This window comes from Acinonyx jubatus, chromosome D1 (genome assembly GCF_027475565.1).
Source record: "Acinonyx jubatus isolate Ajub_Pintada_27869175 chromosome D1, VMU_Ajub_asm_v1.0, whole genome shotgun sequence".
NCBI classification, from domain to species: Eukaryota; Metazoa; Chordata; class Mammalia; order Carnivora; family Felidae; genus Acinonyx; species Acinonyx jubatus.
Window position 1 is genome coordinate 106,186,308 of NC_069390.1, and position 19,101 is coordinate 106,205,408.

General features: G+C 45.1%; 1 protein-coding gene across 5 annotated transcripts in view; it reads left to right on the top strand.

The window, feature by feature from the left end:
* The first annotated feature begins 1,051 nt into the window (after positions 1 to 1,051).
* Positions 1,052 to 19,101, top strand: part of EXPH5 (exophilin 5) — a 77,535-nt gene continuing 59,485 nt past the window's right edge. For 2 of the 5 annotated variants that reach the window (XM_053204143.1, XM_053204144.1), the window contains exon 1: positions 1,052 to 1,403. In XM_053204143.1, coding sequence (XP_053060118.1) covers positions 1,087 to 1,403 — 317 coding nt within the window. In that variant the 5' untranslated portion in view covers positions 1,052 to 1,086. Of the gene's footprint in view, positions 1,404 to 3,910; positions 8,709 to 15,303; positions 15,402 to 19,101 lie in introns of those variants that run through there. The other 3 variants (XM_053204145.1, XM_053204148.1, XM_053204147.1) reach the window with 3 other exon arrangements.

The window sequence follows — 19,101 nt, forward strand, 5'->3', positions numbered from 1 at the left end:
GCCAGGCTTTCTTACAACCCTGCGCCCAGGCTCCAGTAATTTTTAAAACGTATATATACATGAATACATTTGGAAACTTCCATATCTCAGAATAATACTTTCTAGGAAAGCTATTTCTGTGGTTTCAGAGGATTACATTTCCCTTTAGCCCGAGATTAGGTGTTTGAAAGTGGCACTTGAATCACCTCTCTGAGATTATTAAGAAGATGATCAAATTGGGGCGCCTGGGTGGCTCAGTCGGCTGAGCGTCCGACTTCGGCTCAGGTCATGATCTTACGGTCCTTGAGTTCAGGCCCCGCATCGGGCTCTGTGCTGACAGCTCAGAGCCTGGAGCCTGCTTCAGATTCTGTGTCTCCCTCTCTCTCTGTTCCTCCCCTGTTCATGCTCTTTCTCTGTCTCAAAAATAAATAAAAACATTAAAAAAAAAAAAGATGATCAAATCTTACAGAAAACTACAGACAGGTGATTTTCATCACCCTTGCCCCGGGGCTGTCTTCTCCTAAATCACCATAAACCATTCTGCGGTTGTAAAAGTTTTTTGTTTTATTTTGTTTTGTTTTGTCTTGTTTTCCTTAAAGCCTGACAATGACTTTTGTAGGAGGGTGGCTTGGGGGTGTCTGTGAGAAGGGAGGCTTGGCAAAGAACTCATTTCCAGGAACTAAATTTATCCCTTGGGCCTGTCAGGCCACAGCCCCCAGGGCATTGAGTTCAGCCCTTCTTTCAAATAGGGTAACTCTTGTGCCAGTTCCAAAGCTCCTACTGCAATTCTACTTCCTATGGGCTCTTGTTTGAAAAGGAGGATTAACTGTGATTCGCATTCTTTCTCAGCCCTTCAACTAGTCCAGCTCGAGTTCTGAGAGCAAAGAGCAACAGCGAAAACACAGCACGTTGGCGCCAACCCTTCAGCTCGGGCCTCCTCTAGGTGCGGCCTTGTGGAGAATTGTTAGTTTGATTAAGTCTGATAGGCCGAGGCTGCGGGTGGGGGGGAGGAGACGAGGGAGGCCCCGCCCCCTTGGAATGGGATTGGTTCCCTCTTGTCGGCGGAGCCGTGCCTTTCGCTTCCCGGTTGGAGAGGTGGAGCGAAACATGTCATTAAGGTGTTGTCGACCTGAGCCCCGTAGGTGTGGGCTGTTCCCTCACTTTGTAGTTTTAGATTTTCAAAGGGGCGGCCTTCTTATTGGTTATGGGATCAGGTTCCTGAAGCTGGTCTTCTGTACCTTGAAAAATGCCCTCGTAACAGAAGGCGCCAAGGAGCTGAAGTGCAGTTCACACACAGGAGAGAAAATGACGAAGGTTCCTCAGGGGTTTGATTTCAGTTTCTTAAATGAAGAAGAAGCCAAGAAGATCCTTCAGGTGCTGGAAAGAAATGAGGAGCTACAGAGGGCAGACAAGGCCAGGATCAGGTAGGTACACAGCCAACTCCTCTCACTCTTTTCCCGGGGCCTTGCGGGGGCCCGGGGGCGCGCGGCTGGGGCGGCGCACCTGTCGGGGCCTCCGGGGGAGCGCGCCGCCCCGCGGGGGAAAGCGGAGCTCGGTTTCTCCCGCGGGGGCCGTGGGCGTCCCGGGCGGGCTGGCCTGCGCGTCTCCGGGGCAGGCACGGCCTTCGGAGCGTTTCTCTTTCCGAGTGGGTCCCGCCGAGCCGCCCCGGCCGGCACACGTGGGCGGCGGGCGGCCGCGGGGGCCCGGGCAGGGTGGGCTCGGACGTCCCCGGAGCGGTCGCCGCGGGCGGAGGCCGGCTGGACGGGCGAAAAGGGGCGGGGGCGCTGCGCGGCGCGAGGTCCTGGCGGGCGCGCACCCACGTGCTTTCTGACACCGGTCCTGCAGGCGGTCCGCCCTCGCCGGTGTCGCCCTCCCTCTGCCCTCGCCGACAGTCGGCGGCGCCTGGGAGAGATGGCATCTCCCCGGCGGCGAAGTGGTCCCACCCCAGGGGCCGGAACTCCAGCAACTTGCCAAGTTGTGTGGAGTGAGCTGGCCTCGGATTGGGACGCGCGGAGTGGCCACAACGCGTGGGTCTCCTTGCCGGTAGTGCTGCGCAGTTTCACCCTTAACCTTACTATGCAGTGTTACAGGTGAGGGATTAGATACCAGAGAATAAAATCGAGAGATCGTTGCCTGGGATCTAAATGAACCTGTTTTTCTGCTGGCAAAGTGCCGGATAGGCCCTGGAACGAATACGAGGACTTTCTCACCGATTCTTGAATAGACCCATCTAAGGCCTTCGCCGGTTGACCCTGGAAGGGAATTCGGGCCATCACTCTCAGACCAAAAAGTGTGTCATTGATTGGAATTTGGCAAACCGTTTCGTTTGTGAGCAGCTTCTTGGTGATGTGAGTTCTAGGTTTCCCCCTCCTTTCAAAGATTCCAGTGCCCATCCCTCGCCCCCCCAGGAAAAAAACCTCCCAAGATACGCTTCACCTAGGAAAACCCTAGTTGGTCTTTGTAGAAGCAATTAGAATACACTGAACCCAAAGCCCTGTCTTCACAGCTCTTTAGTAGATACATCTCTTGAAGTTGGAGGATGTGTATTTCACATCATCATGTTCTGCCTTTAGAAAAATAGGCTCCATCATTTCCTCATTGCGTGTCCACACCCGTACACATCCACGTGCGTGCACCCATACATATGCACGTGCACCATCCACAGGCACACCCAGCCTGGGGAAGGAGGACTTTAGAATTGTATGTAGTTTGTTTTCAACACATTTCCCAAAAGGACTAAGGAACTGGGGGGCTGGCGGTGTGTCCTTGGAAGGGTTTCCTGTCTCTGGAGAGGATGGGGCTTAAGTGATCCAGTATATATAGTTGGGGAAACTGAGGGGAGAATTAGGGAACAAGAGGAGGGAAGGAAGTATCCACTGAGGATGCTTCATGGCTTCTCAAGACGTGTAGTTTTAGAAATAGTAATATTATGTATTTTAATTTTCATTCAAGAGAATTTTGGCTTTTTGTATTTGACCTGATGTTTGCCTTGTGTTTCCTCAATAGTAGCTCATGGTGTCCATAGCAGTCGCCTTTGCGGGGAGTTAGAAGTATTCATAGGTGGCACGGTCATTGGGCTGGGCCTTAGAAGGAAGGCGGAAACACCTTTTCCGACTGCATGAAACTCATATCCTAACTGGGGCATCAACAGAAAAAGGCATAATGCTAAAACAAGATCAGTACTGTAACTATTCAACTATTAAAAATAATCACCTCAATAATTTTTAAAATGGCATCATTAAAATATAAAAATAACTTAGGGGATACACCTCGGTGGCTCAGTCGGTTAAGTATCCAATTTTGGCTGGTCATGATCTCCTGGTTCATGGGTTCATGAACCCCGCATTGGGCTCATGAGCCCATGATCATGATCATGGGCTCATGATCTCCCACTTCATGAGCCCCGCATCAGGCTCTGTGCTGACAGCTCAGAGCCTGGAACCTGCTTCAGATTCTGTGTCTCCTTCTCTCTCTGCCCCTCTCCTGCTTGGTCTCTTTGTCTCTCAAAAATGAATAAACATTAAGAATTAATTTTTTTAAATAATGATTTAGGGGGGCACCAGGGTGGCTCAATCGGTTGAGCGTCTGACTTTTTTTCTTAAGTTTATTTACTTTGAAAGAGAGTACAAGCAGGGGAGGGGCAGAGAGAGAGGGAAAGAGAGGATCCCAAGCAGGCTCCATGCTGTCAGCACAGAGCCTGATGTGGGGCTTGAACTCACCAACTGTGAGATCATGACCTGAGCAGACACCAAGAGTCAGACGCTTAACCGACTGAGCCAGCCAGGGACCACTTCAACTCTTGATTTCAGCTCAGGTCATCCCAGGGTTGTGGGATGGAGCCTTGAGTCGGACTCCGTGCTGAGCATGGAGCCTGCTTGGGATTCTCCTCTCTCTCTCTCTCTCTCTCTCTCTCTCTCTCCCTCCCTCTCCCTCTCTCTCCCTCTCTCTCCCCCTCTGCCACTCTCCTCCACTTGTGTGCTCTCCCTCCCTCTCTCTCTCTCTCTCAAAAATGAATAAAATAAAAATAAAAATAACTTAGGGACATTGGACACTTGGGCCAAATGCTCAAGGCAATTATTTCTAGTACGTTCTTTCCCGCTGGTTAATTCCTGAACCCCACTATCACATCCCCATCACTGGGTAGCAGTCTTATGGCCTTGCGCTGTTCACCAGCTCACGTGCGTGGCTTTAGTAGCAGATGCTGACATGCAGAGAAGACCTGAGATAACATGTCAGCTTGGCTGCCGCTGCTCATTTTGTGATCATATTTTCCAAATCAAAAGTCAGGACACGTGACTTACCATGCAAGAGTATTATGTAGGAGACAGTACAACAGGCCTGTCTGAGAGACTCTGGGAGGGCTTTTTGCTCTACAGGTTTTCCCCACTATCCCAAAAGAAAGCATTTCCTGTGAAAGCTTCATAAGCCAACGTGGCATAAAACAAAGAGGCAATTACCATTAATTGATACGGAAGAAATTTTGAGTTTCCTAGCCCCCAAAATAACCTCTTTCAGGTGTTTCTGAAACCTTAGGACACATCTTGATGAATGATGCCCAGGATAAGTCAAGGTAAAGCACAGACGCTCTCACACACAGTTCCAAACTCACAGCTTGTGTGCTGAGTGTAGCTCCCCAGGGAAGGAGCTTGGCAGGGCCACTCTCGCCACTTGGGGTGCGCGGCCTCCACAAAGCCTCCCTGCGAAACATGTGCTAAATGTTACTTTTGCTTTTTACTTTTTTCCATAAAAGTGAAAATCTTCTTCGGATTTCATTTGGTTGGTGAAAACAGGTACTAATGTCAGACTTGCATAAAAGCGAAGTGGCTTAATGCAAACTTTGGAATATGGGTGGGGAAGAAGAGTATCTGAATTGAGAAAGAGTCTTAAGATATCTTGGCTAGAACAGGGGCGCCTGGGTGGCTCAGTCGGTTGCGTGTCCGACTTTGGCTCAGGTCATGATCTCACGGTTTGTGAGTTCGAACCTCGCATCGGGCTCTGTGCTGAGAGCAAGGAGCCTGCTTCATATCCTCTGTCTCCCTCTCTCTGCCCCTCTCCCCCTTGTGTGCACGTGCATACTCTCTCACTCTCTGTCTCTAAAAAATAAATAAGCATTTAAAAAAAAAAAAAGACATCTTGGCGAGAACAATAAGGGACCAAATGGAGAAGTTTGTCAAGTTTGCTGGTTGGGGCACAACTGAGGAGTTCATTTATATCTATAATAGGCTTGAGGTGTCTACAAAGCAGCTAAGAAGTATCTTATAGTCAGAAATATAGAACCACAGTGTCATGCGGGGCCAGAGATGCCCAGAGGTTGATGTTAAAGGCAAGAGAGTAGTTGAATTCATTGTGTGAGACCCAATAGCCCCACCCATAGACATGGTCCTGAACACACAGAACTGCCCCTGCTCTTCCCTCATCGGTATCAGATCTCTCTGGCCCCAGCTTAGTGGGAAAGTATTTGCATTAAATATTATTTATGTTCCTGATAAAGAGTTTATTCAAATACTGAAGAAAAACACTAAGATTCAAACTGATAAACAGGCAAAAGATAAAAATAAGTTGTTCATGCTCGAAGATACCCCAACAGTAAACAAAACATTATGGGAAAATGTTCATCCTCACAGCGATAAAGAAATGCAAATGGAAGTAATATCAAAATACCACTTTTAAGAATAACAGGAAAAAACTGTTGGTGAAGGTAGGCATGAAATGGATAGATTCAGCATCTTGTTAGTGCATAATAATAATAATAACAATTGTAAGTGGAATACAATCCTTTTGGGAAACAATATGGTGCTACCTATAAAGTTATGCCTTAACCTTGACCCAGTCCAATTCTTGGATATTTCTCATTAGTAGGAGTCTCGGGTAGAGAAGATGGCCACACCAACATTTATTAAGTGTTGCCTTTTATAATAGTAATTACTGTGATTTTGATAACAACTCACATTTATCAATCCCTTACTGTATATTAGGCACTGTACTAAGCGTGTTACATGTGTTTAATTGTCCCAATAACCTCGTTATGCACACACTTGAATTTCCGTTTCACACAGAAGGAAACAGCTTAACAAAGGTTGAGTATCTTGTCCAAGTTAAGCAACAGAGCCAGAATTTAAATGCAGATCTAACTTAAAAATTATTTTACCCATCAGCATTGAATAATCCTCAGCACCATCCCTTGGGGGTAAGTTGTGTTGATGGCTTTGTACAGAAGGAAACTGAAATGTCTCAGGGTTAAGGAACTTGCCCAAGGTCACACAGATCCCCAGTGACAGCTAGAATTTGAACCCAAATAAATTCTTTCCACTGTACTGTATTTTTCCCCAAGGAAAAACAAGACATTTACTCTCAGATATTAATTACAGTATTAAAAAATAGTGGGAAAATAATACCATCATAGTGGGACATTTCTAATTTAAATATCCAATAAAAGTTCAGTCATTGTAATCGACAATTGTGAAGATAACTATCTTGCCCAGTTCGATATTTTAATTTTACCTTTACTGACTATCTTGTTGTAAAGCTGGTGTAGACCCCTCAAGCTCAGCACGAATACAGGTGAGGGGCAATGCTTATGAGTCTTTGGTCTGTGAAAAAGCAGACACAAAATACTGTGTGTTGTTATTTCAGTTTCTTCTGGGGATGGCAACTAGAAAAAAATAGGCAAAAATCTACGCTTCTCCTTTTGGTGAATCTCTGGGGCCTGACGTAGCTCCCGGCACGTGGTGGACAGACAGTAAACATTTGCTGGAAGGACTGGGCTTGCCTGGCAGCCATGAGTGTTTCTTGTCTGCCCTCGAGCTCAGCACTGCTAGGATGGGGAAAGGATGTGTGATGTGCATTGCTGGGCAGCAATGCTGGGCACCTGCCGTCTCCTGAGGCTCCAGGAAGGCAGAGGAGGGGAAGGGTACTGGATTCCGTGGCTTAGAGGTCAGAGACCCCGAGGACAGGCAAGGTGCCAGCATGCAGTAGGCTTCCAGCGAATACTTCCTTGATGGGAAATTTCATGGCCTGCATGGGCCAGAAGTCAGGGGCTTCTGAAATCCCTAGCTTCTCTCCCCACTTCAACTCAGTGTGTTTTACCTTCTTCCCCTTCCCCAGATCCCCTCCACGCTCCAGACAGGATTCCTCCCACCTCTGAACCCCGAATCGCATGATAGTCTGTGTTACATTTATCCCGTCTGCCCTGTGAGTCTGAAATCTGTACTACAGAAATACTTTGAGAGCCATGGAAAGAGGTGGAAATTACCACTTCAGTTCCAGTCTGACAGTTCCGGGTAGGACTTCTCAGGCCTTGCATAGTCTGTGGTTCTCGCCACAGTGAGGAAAAATGGCTGAGAGTTAGAGTCACAGTTTATTGGCAGGTGGAAATTTTCTCCATACTTGTCTCATACTGTGGAGGCAATTGTGTGTGTGCATGTGCACATGTATATACACAAATACATGTAATATATATATATTCATATATGTATACATATTTAATACATAAAATCTAAAAAGCATCTTTTTTAAACATTATTTTTTAAGTTTTATTTACTAATTTTCAGAGAGACAGAGACAGTGTGAGAGGGGGAAGGGTAGAGAGAGGAGGAGAGAGAGAGAATCCCAAGCAGGCTCTGCACTGTCCGCTCAGAGCCCGACATGGGGCTTGAACTCGTGAAACCATGAGATCATGACCTGAGCTGGAACCGAGAGTCAGATGCTTAACCGACTGAGCCACCCAGGTGCCCACATCTTACTTTTTTACAAATCTTTGAAAAACACAACTACCTTCTTGTCACCACCCATGTCCATCCCCCAACGCCACCCATCCCTGTCTCATAAATGTAACCGAAACAGAATGTGCCGAGAGATTATACCAACTACTCAGCTCACAGAACAGATAGCAACAAATCAAAAATGTTTATTTTTCCTCTTGCAGAAAACTTACAAAGTATAAGACATCACAGCACCTGATGCCATCAGGTTGTAAAATGGCAAGTCTAAATTTAGACTATCTTTGCTTAATGGCAAAGCTGTGGCCCAGGAGGGTTTTCCAGAACTTAGTTGTTTCTTTTGTTTGTTTTTTTAATGTTTATTTTTGAGAGAGAGAAACAGAGCTTGAATGAAGGAGGAGCAGAGACAGAGGGAGACAGAATCTGAAGCAGACTCCAGACTCTGAGCTGTCAGCGCAGAGCCCGATGCGGGGCTCAAACTCACCAACTGTGAGATCATGACCTGAGCTGAAGTTGGATGCTTAACCAACTGAGCCACCCAGGCGCCCCCTGAACTTAGTTGTTTCTGATTGATGTATACTATTGTACTTGAGCCGCGGCTCCAGAGGGGGAATGTTTATCAAAATGATGGAGGGTCCATAGCTGTGGACGCTGTAGCACCTTGCAGAGTTTAAAAGCTAAGACACACAGTCTCCTGTCCTAGGCTTTCTGCCTGTCCTCTGCTGTCCCAGCCGGTGAAGTCAGCCCCTGGCTAAGAGATCGATTTTCAGGAAACACTGGACTCCTATTTATGGGACATCTACTATGTGCCAGACATTGTGTTGGCCCTGAGAATACAGCAGAGAATAAAACACAGATTCTGCACCAAATGGCTTCCGTCTATGAAAGTTTTTGGTCGATGGTAAATGCTGTAGGGCGAAGTGTTCATACTAACGCAGCTTGCCCTGGAGGAGCCCCGTGTGACCTCGGGAAGGGACCATGAAGACCACCTGGAAGTCACAGGAGGACCAGGTAGGCTTGCTTGTTCTGATCGTTTAATAAGATGTGGATTAACATGGATCTCCAAGCTGTCTGCAGTTTCCAGTAACATCCAATTTAATTAATTCCTTTAATCCTAGGGGCCTTCTTTCTGTCAAACACATTCTCCTGTCTAGTTACTGCCATGGATGGGTCTCCCTGTGCAGTACATGTGGGATTACTATAATAGCGTAGCTTCGTACTGCAAGGTTTGGGGACAGTGTCCTTTTTAGCCTTTGTGACATAACTCTTTTAGCTTTTAAAGTCTTTCATATCTGTTTAGCCTCATCATAATCTGATAGAGCAGGTATTTTTTTTAATGTTTATTTTATTTTTTTTTTTTGAGAGAGAGAGAGAGAGAGACAGAGGGAGAGTGGGGGAGGGGCACAGAGAGAGAGGGAGCATAGAATCCGAAGCAGGCTCCAGGCTCTGAGCTGTCAGCACAGAGCCCAATGGGGGGCTTGAACCCACGAACCGTGAGATTATGACCTGAACCCAAGTCCGATGCTCAGCCGACTTGAGCCAGCCAGGTGCCCCCAGAGCAAGTATTTTTATCGTTGTCAAAACCTAATGATAATGACAGTAGTAATAGCCCATATTTATTTAGCCCTTGCTCTGTGCTGAACTCTTTATGTACACTTTCTCATTTTAATTCTCACACCCCTCTGATGAGTTAAGGGCTCTTTTTGTTAATCTCCATTCTGCAGGGGAAGGGTAGGGAAGATAAGTAACGTGGTTGAGATAATAGTGCAGGGAGTATTGGATTCGTGAAGTCCGCGTGCACTTAATTAGTACACAGCACTGCCTCCACCATGGCGTGCAAAAGGTTGGAGTGATTAGCCCTACACCGCCCATCTAGTTGTAAGAGGACAGATGTTTTCACTTGAAAACTCTCATTTCCAGGGCGCCTGGCTGGCGCAGTCAGAAGAGCGTGTGACGTTGGATCTCAGAGTCGTGAATTCAAGCCCCACGTTTGCTGTAGAAATAACTTTAGAAAATAAAATAATAATTTTTAAAAAGCCCGCTTATTTACACTGACTATGAAATTAGAGAACATACAATTCCAGCTTGCCATGTGCCCAACTAATATCATTAAAGAAAAGGGCCTAAAAAGGGCGCCTGGTTGGCTCGGTTGGTTGAGCGTCCAACTCTTGTTTTAGGCTCAGGTCATGATCCTGCGGTTCGTGGGTTCAAGCCCCATGTTGGGCTCTGTGCTGACGGCTCAGAGCCCGGAGCCTGCTTCAGATTCTGTGTCTCCCTCTCCCTGCCCCTCCCCGGCTCATGCTCTGTTTCTCTCTCTCAAAGAGTAAACATTAAAAAAAAAAAGGGGCCTAATGGATGTTAGGGTACAACCGGTGGTTATTTGCCATATATAGAAAAAATTGCAGGTAACCATTTATGTTTTAAAAAGGATGTATGTGGGGTGCCTAGGTGGCTCAGTCCATTTAGCGTCTGACTTCGGCTCAGGTCATGATCTCTCAGTTCATGGGTTCGCACCCTCCGTCAGGCTCTGTGCTGACAGCTCAGAGTCTGGAACCTGCTTCAGATTCTGTGTCTCCCTTTCTCTCTGCCCCTCCCCTGCTTATACTCTGTCTCTCTGTCTCTGTCTCTCTCAAAATTAAACTTTGAAGAAAAAAAAAGAAAAAGCACGTATGCATTTTGTAAGGATATGCTCCAAACTGTTAAGATGGCTATCTCTTGGGCATGATATTTAAAGGGACTCTAACCATTTTCCTATTATTTTATTTCTAATAATTATTATGGGTTATTAAAAATGATGGCTATTTCTTTTTTCTTTAAGATTTTATATTTTTTATGTAATCTCTATACCAGTATGGGGCTCGAACTTACAACCCTGAGGTCAAGAGTCACTTGCTCTACCTACCCAGCCAGCCAGATACCCCGATGGCTATTTCTTTTGATAATAAATACAAAATATTTGACTATCTTTTTAAACTTCATATCTTTCAAAATAATTTGTCTTAAAAAAAAACCTGGATGTTTTTCTGCCCTTTTCTTGATTATGTTTTATACATATTGTAATGTTAATATATCCGTGGGTACGTTAGGTTCTGTACAGTCAATCTTGACATGGTCAAGGATTGTCTTAGGGATGGAGAGTATCACACACCTAGCAGATGCTTTAATTAATTGGACCTTAACTTATGTCTGTGAAGGAATGCGAAGTAAGGGAAAGAAAGGTTTGGGGAAGCCAAGGACAAAAAAAAGGTCAGGTTAAGCCTAGTCCGAAAACATTTTTATTCCTGTTGGCACACATGAGTCTTAAGACTGAACCAGCTGGCTTCGAGCCCTGCTGAAGCAATTTGGGTCTGTTTGTCTGCAGTTAGTTCTGCATAGGCCCCATATTTGAGAGCTGTAGGCTCACCTCTCTTTCCTCAGGAATGTTTCCTTATTGGCATTGTCAATGGCCCTGTTTAAAGGCCATACTTAAAGTCTCAGCTTGGCATACCACAGGAGCCAGCTTCCTCATTCCACGTGCATTAGGCTTTCTAGATGAAAGAGGAAATTGGGGGCTGCTGTGACCAAACTCCCCACTTCCCAAGGAAAGGTTGTGGTGTTTTATATTTCTATCAAGGTTGCTTTGGTTTCAACTTTAAAACAGTGCATTTCACAGCAGTGGAAGGGGGAAGGGGGCTGGGGGCAGATGGAAGAGTAACCCGGCAACCACAGCTCTGTTCTCCAGATTTGTTAAGAAGATGTGTTGTCCAGGTTTTGGGAGGGTGCTCCCTCTGAAGGCACTTGGGAAGGATCTGTTACGGGCGTCTCCTAGTTTGTGGTGGTTCCTTGGCCCGTGGCAGTGTAACACCAGTCTTCACAGGGGGTGTATGCGTCTGTCTCTGTCCACATTTTCCCCTTTTGGTAAGGACATCCGGTCCTATTGGATTAGAGCACACCTTAATGAGTTCATTTTAATTTGAATAGCTCTGTAAAGTCCCTATCTCCAAATAAGGTCATAGTCTGAGGAACTGGGGGTTAGGACTCTCCTATGTCTTTCTTAGAGGGCACAATTTAACCTGTAACAGTAAGGCTGGTTCAGTACTTTAAAATAGATTACTGTAAACCACCGTACTGACAGTCTAAAGAACAAAAGTGTGATCACATTAATTGATGCAGAAAAGCATTTGACAGAATTGAACACGCATTCATGATAAAAACTCTTGGCAAGAAAGACATAGAACCTGATGAAAGGCATCTGCAAGAAAAGTTATAGCCAACATCATATCTAATGGTAAAAGACTAAATGCTTTTTCCCAAAGATCAGAAACAAAGCAAGGATGTACAATCTTTGTACAAGGATGTACAAGCGTCTGACTGTGGCTTAGGTCATGATCTCAACAGCTCGTGAGTTTGAGCCAGCCCCGCATCAGGCTCTATGCTGACAGCTCAGAGCCTGGAGCCTGCTTCAGATTCTGTCTCACTCTCTCTCTGCCTCTCCCCAGCTCACATTCTGTCTCTCTCTTTCTCAAAAATAAATACAAACATTTAAAAAAATGTTAAAAAAGAAAAAAGAAAATCCCCCAAAAACATCTGCCAAAAAAAAAAAAAAAGTCCTGGAATTAAGAAGTAAATGTAGCAAGGTGATAGGATATAAGATCAATAAACAAAATCTATTGAGTTTCCATATAGTAGGAATGAACCATTAGGAAAGCAAGGGAATTGAATAGAGAAAACAATTTTGAAAATGAAGAATAAAATTGAAAGAATCACAGTACTTAGATTTTAAGGCTTTACCGTAAAGCTGTAATCAACATAGCATAGTATTTGTGAAGGGAAAGACCTTTAGATTAATAGAACAGTATAGAGTCCAGAAGTAGACCCCAAAATACAACCAATGGATACATACACACACACACACACACACACACACACACACACACACACACATATATTTTTTTTTTTACAAAGGTGCAAAGGCAATTCAATGAAGGATAGTCTTTTCAACAGATGGTGTTGGGATAATTGGGCACAAGGCTGGAAATGTTTTCTTCACCCCAAATGAAACCCATTAGTTCTTCTTAATTTCAGCCCCTCCTCCTACACCCCCCCCCCCCCCCCCCCCCCCAGTTACTGGTAATCACCCATCTGCTTTCTGTTTCTATGTATTTACCTATTTGGGATGTTTCATATAAATGGAACCATCCAATATGTAACTTTTTGCATCTGCTTTAGTTAGCTTAATATTTTCAAGGTTGATTCACCTTGTAGGATTTATCTACACTTTGTGCTTTTTTATAACCAAATGATACTCCATTGTATGTACATGCCACAATTTGTTTATCCATTCTTCTGTTGATTAACATTTGGGTTGTTTCCGCTTTTTGGCTATTGTGAATAGTGTTGCTATGAGCTCACCTACAAGGATGTGAGTCCCTGTTTGCAGTTCTTTTGAGTATAGACCCAGAAGTGGAATTACTGTGATATTTCGTAACTCTGTATTTAACTATTTAGGAACCATCGAACTGTTTTCTCCCACATTGACTTTATACAGTTGTGATCATATTGTGTATGCTTTTGTTTATTTATGTAACATCTAACATAAAAATCACCCCTTCAAATTAAAGATTCATAGTAAACATTTTTTGTGGCTGCATACTGTTTTACATATATTTTATAATTTAATCTTTTAATATTTTAGCCACTTTGATTTTTTTATTATTTTTAAAATAAAAAATTTTTTAACATTTATTTATTTTTGAGAGACACAATGGGGGAGGGGTAGAGAGAGAACGAGACACAGAATCCAAAGCAGGCTCCAGGCTCTGAGCTGTCAGCACAGAGCCCGATGTGGGGGTCAAACTCGAGAACTGTGAGATCATGACCTGAGCTGAAGTCAGACGCTTAACCGACTGAGCCACACGCCCCAATTTTTTCTTATTTTTTGCTTCGTGTTGCTTTATTAGATAACACTGTGACAAACCTTTGTGATAACATTGTTAATTCCATTTAAATTGTTTCTGTAGGGCAAATTCCACAAAGTAGAATCATTAGTTTATAGCACATTTTCTAAATTCTTGTGACCTGTTACCAAATTACTTTCCTAAAAATGTTCTACCAAATTTCACCTTGACCAGCAGTGTGGGAAGCCTACTATTTTATCTTACCCTCCCAGACCTGGATGGTATTATTATTTTTAAAAATCCTTGCTAATTTTGTAGGAAAAAAAAAAAAAGAAAGAAAATTTTAATTTAATTTCTAGCACTGGTTATAATGAACTTGAACTTTTTTCATATGTGTACACTTCATGGTTTGTGAGTTGTCTATTCATATCTTTGCCTATTTTTATTTTGGGATTTGTGTTCAAAATGCTCTTTGTCATACATAACAGATCTAACCATGGCTTTAACAAATTTGGGACAAATTTTTCTGACATAACAGGATATCTAGAAGTAGGCAACCACTAGCTGGGTTAGTGGTGTAGGATGTCAGGATGGTGTCTTGTGACACAAGATGGCTGCAACTGCTCTGAACATCACATTTCTGTCCCAGGCATGAAGAAGGGAAGATGGTGGAGCCAATTATACCTGCCATTTATCATGGAAGTAAAAGCTTTCCCGTATGCCGTCCCAGTAGATTCCTCCTGATGTCTCATTGACCAGAACCGTATCATAAGGCCACCCTTGCTACAAGGGAATTGAGAAATCAGGAAGTGGGATTCAGATGTTTGGCTTAGACCAATCATGATCCCTCCCCTGAAACTGAATACTTTGCTGCCCACAACAAAACCAGAAAGGAGAGTAACTGGGGAGATTAGATTCCGTCTGACATAGTATCTCATGTGTATGTTTTTTTTATTGATTTATATATTTCTGTATACTTAAGGAAATTGACTTTTGTCCTGTTTATTACAAATACATTTCCCAGTTTTCAGTTTTCACTTCTATTTATCTGACTCATAAGGAATTTTTTTCCATCTTTATAGAACAAAATGTACCAGGTTTTAAAAAATGTTCTTTTTAAGATTAGAAAGTTCTACCATCTAGAGATTAGGCCAACATTCATTCACCTCTACCTTTTAAAAATCTTTTTAAAAAAGTAACTTTTTTGACATGCCTGGGTGGCTCAGTCAGTTAACATCCGACTTCGCCTCAGGTCATGATCTCACGGGTTTGTGAGTTTGAGCCCCATGATGGGCTCTGTGCTGACAGTTTGGAGCCTGCAGCCCACTTCAGATTCTGTGTCTCCCTTTCTCTCTGCCCTCCCCCTCTCAAAAATAAATAAACATTAAAAAAAATTTTAAAGCTCACTTTTTAATGATCTGATATATATTTTATCTTTAGAGTAGGATAATTCTGCAAATTGATTTTTTTTTCCCAAATGGCTAGCAAATTTATTTCCATCTACTTCTAAGGCCTGTGCTTGTTCCTTTTAGAGAAAGAACTGGGGAAAACATAATAACAGCAACAGAGTGTTGATAAGGCAAATCCTATGCCATCAGCTATCGTGAAACTAAGAAGGAAATTGTAGGGAAGAGGCTCTTGTACAGAGAAGTGTGATTTGTACATCTATTCATACACATAGATAATGGGTCACGTTTCAGTCTTCTTCCTCTTCCCATTTTCTATGCCAGGTAGCAAACCCAACTGAGGGTAGACCATTCATCCTGAGATCTGCCTCAAGTGACCTGGTTGTCTTTTTGGTTCTTTTGACAGTCAAACCAGTACCCTGGTAAGATGATGTAAGTTTTTAATGTATAACAGAATCAATCTGCTTTAGAAATTAATCACAAGGAGGCGTACCTGGGCGGCTCATTTGGTTAAGCGTCCAACTCTTGACATCGGCTCAGGTCATCATCTTATAGCGTGGTTTGTGAGATTGAGTCCCACGTCGGGGGGCTTTGCACTGACAGCCGGGAACCTGCTTGGGATCCTTAGTCTCCCTCTCTCTCTGCCCCTCCCCTGCTCTTGGGCTCATGCACACTCTCTCTCTCTCTCTCTCTCTCAAAACAAATAAACGTTAAAAAAATTAATCACAAGGATAAGTGATTAACAAGATGACTAGACAAACAAGCAAACAAAATTAAAACCTCGCATGTTGTGAATTTAATGTTTACCTCTCACAAGGGAGCTGGCACACAGCTCTTGAGGATATCATCGTCGGCACATCAATCACGGTCCCACCAGGAAAACAGAAAGTAGTCCTCATGTAAAATAGAATGTAGTGCAGTGAATTGGTTACAGGGTGGTAAAAAGAGATACCAATCCGGGAACATTGAGGCAAAACTGAGACTGGCAGCTACAGGAAGCCTGGAGGCAGCAGTGTGCTGGTAACTAGCTCCCCCGGAGGAAAAAAAAAAAAAAGCCTTGATTTGTAGCATTGGCCAATTTCCAGCTAGCATTAGTTTAACAACCAGCTTGCAAAATTCCTGAGTATTTAACAATCTGCCCTTGTGAGCCAGTACAAGCCAGCTCTGGCACACCCCTGGTTGGGGAGGAAAAGGGAGCAGGTGGTGTTATCCAAGCCTAGGCTATGATCCCCGCCCCTGCCCCGAGAGAAACTGCAGCCAACCGTGCAGGCCTGTCTGGGGATTTGGAGGCATGGGGAAGGCAATCACTGCCAGAAGTTTTGCAAGAAGCGGAGGAGGAGAAAACCCTGACTTCTTCCTTCTTCTCGCCCTCCAGTCTCCTGCCAGTGTCTGGCTGGAAGCAGCTGACTGGTGGTGACAGCCTAGAGATTCAGCTTGCAGAGCTCATCGGCCAGCAGCACTGAGCAGAGCAGGGGAAGGACAGTTCCCGGTTGTCTTTTCTCTCCTGTTCCTGTTGTCCTCTTCCTTCGCCCTGTAGAGTCTGCAGTTTCTCACTGCCCAGGCTTAAATTGCTAAAGCTTTGCTTCCTGCCAGATAATTCTTAATGCATTTTCCTTCCTGTTATCCTGTACAACTGTCCATGGTCATTCTGTGTTGTTTCACCATTCCCCTCACTTCAGCACATTTTGGGAGTTGCCGCCTTCTGCTCTGGCTTCTCTGGGCTGCTGCTTCTCCGTGCCTCTACTTCCTGTGTCCTGCCCAGTTTCCATCTTGCTCCTGTGAGTCAGGGTCTTTGGGTAGAAAGGAGTCTCACTAAGGGCACCTAATGTAGAGAGGGCTTTGCAGAAAGGTTACACGTGGACTGAAACTGGAGTTTGAAGGACGTGGGGAACCAACACGGCTCCAGGGACCAGCCACACTCTCTGCTTGCACGTCACAGCCCACACTGCCCTCTTAGGATGCCCTTGATTGTTTGGCTGTTGCTTTTCACATTCTCTGGTCCGGTTCCTCATGGACATGACCATCATGCCAGGTCACATGACACCTCTCTGGCCGGCCTGTAGATGGTCTGCCTTAGGGTCAGTCTGCAGCACCCTCTGGGGGCAAGTTTAGTAACTGCAGTTCCTGAGCAGGGGCCATAGACCATCTAGTTCAGCTAAAAGTGATACAGTGTTGGTGTGGCAGGTGCTAAGAAGGGGCTTGCACTTGCTTTCTGTGTGCCCACCTGTGCACTAAGATACTTGTTGTCTTCTTGGTCTCTATGAGGACAGGTCCTGGCCCACGGGCTCTGCTAAGACATGGGTTCTCAAACCTGGCTGAAATGACAACCACCTGAGAAGCTCTCAAAATTAACCAATGCCAGGCCCCCACCCTGACATTCTGGCTTAATCCTGTGATCAGGCTGGGCATGGGTATCTTTTTAAAGCTCCCTAGATGACTCCCTTGTGCAGGAAGCAATCCCAGCCTGGCTGCCTGGGCATCGGGCACTGACTCCTCCTGGCACATCTTTCCTACACTCCTTTGCACAACTTCAGGGAGTGTTGATTTTCTGGAAACCCTGTGGTTTGGGAGGGGAGAACCAGGAGTCCTAGCAAAGGACAATGGAGAGGGCTGTGCCTGCGTCAGATGTAAGGAACCTTGTTTCTAGTGCTTTCCCACTTTAAAATTGCTTGGTAGGGGGGCGCCTGGGTGGCTCAGTCCGTTGAGCGTCCAACTTCAGCTCAGGTCATAATCTCATGGTTCGTGGGTTCGAGCCCTGCATCGGGCTCTGTGCTGACAGCTCAGAGCCTGGAGCCAGCTTTGGAATCTGTGTCTCCCTCTCTTTCTGCCCCTCCCCTGCTCATGCTGTGTCTCTCTGTCTCTCAAAACTTAACAAACATTTAAAAAAATTTTTTTAAATCAAAAAATAAAATAAAACTGCTTGTAGGATCAAAAGGGAACCTTCTGTCCCTGGAGCTGTTTAGTCTGGCAACGGGAAGAAGTGCTTTTTGCTTTTTGTTGCTTTGTTTTGTTTCACTGCCCACTAAGTGTGGGTTATGCACAAACACAAACGCTGTAATATCCACAAGCAGCTTAGACCCTGTTCTTGGGCACTTGCTGTCTTGCTGTAGCCACAGGTCCTGCACACTGACTGTTGAGTGGTCATGTTCAAGGTCAGGAAGTAGGAGGGAACAGATAAAGAAGCCAACGGGGAAGCCCAAGGAGTTTCTGAAAGGGAAAAACAGCCCGGGGTCAGTACAGATTGGCCGGGGCAAGAGGAAGGAATTATGTACCTCTCTGTGCTGATGCTGTGATTATTCAGGAATACTTGACTGGTGACATCTTAACTATATGCACTAGTATAAAGCCTACTGGGTGCACTTGAGCCCCCTAAATAAGGTAGAAAGAATGAATACGATTATCCTTGTTTTCCCCAGGAATTATTAGCCTGATTTCTCTCTTTTCTCAAAGAGTCTCAGGACATAGTTAGGTCCATTGGTGGATGTGGGACTTGAACATGGGACTCTGATGGTGCCCAAGGCACTTGTGCCGCATGTTCTGTGGCTCTGTGGGTGAAGTGATCCGGGCAAGGGATGGTGGAGGCGGGTGGACAAGTGTAGGTTCGAAGGGAAATTAATACCTCAGTTTTAAGGGCGTTAAATGGCAGTTGAGAGGACATGTGATCAGAGTTCATCGCAGTGGCAGTGTGGGGTCAGGTCGAGGGCCCCTGTGATCTCCATCAGTCCCACCCCGGCAGCCACACCAGTGAGCTCACCATCCACGTGAGCCCCGAGGCTGCCCATGAATCGAGGCTCCCCCCCTCCCCGCCACCGTTGTTAAGTGGGCATCCTTAATGGTTGTCAGACGTAGCTGACATGCAGGCAGGAGTGACAGCAGGGCCCTGGAGCTCCGCAGACAAAATCGTCACAGGCTCCCCGATGGCCAGGGACCATCTGTGGGTCTATATGAAATCCCCTAAAAACAGCCAGCATGTTCATTTAAATCGTGGCAGAGCTCAGCTGGGGACCCAGGTTTTTCCCTTTTTATTTTTAGGCTTTGAAACTGCAGAACATTTTTTTAAATGTTGATTTATTTTGAGAGAGACAGAGTGAGTGGGAGAGGGGCAGAGAGAGAGTCCCAAGC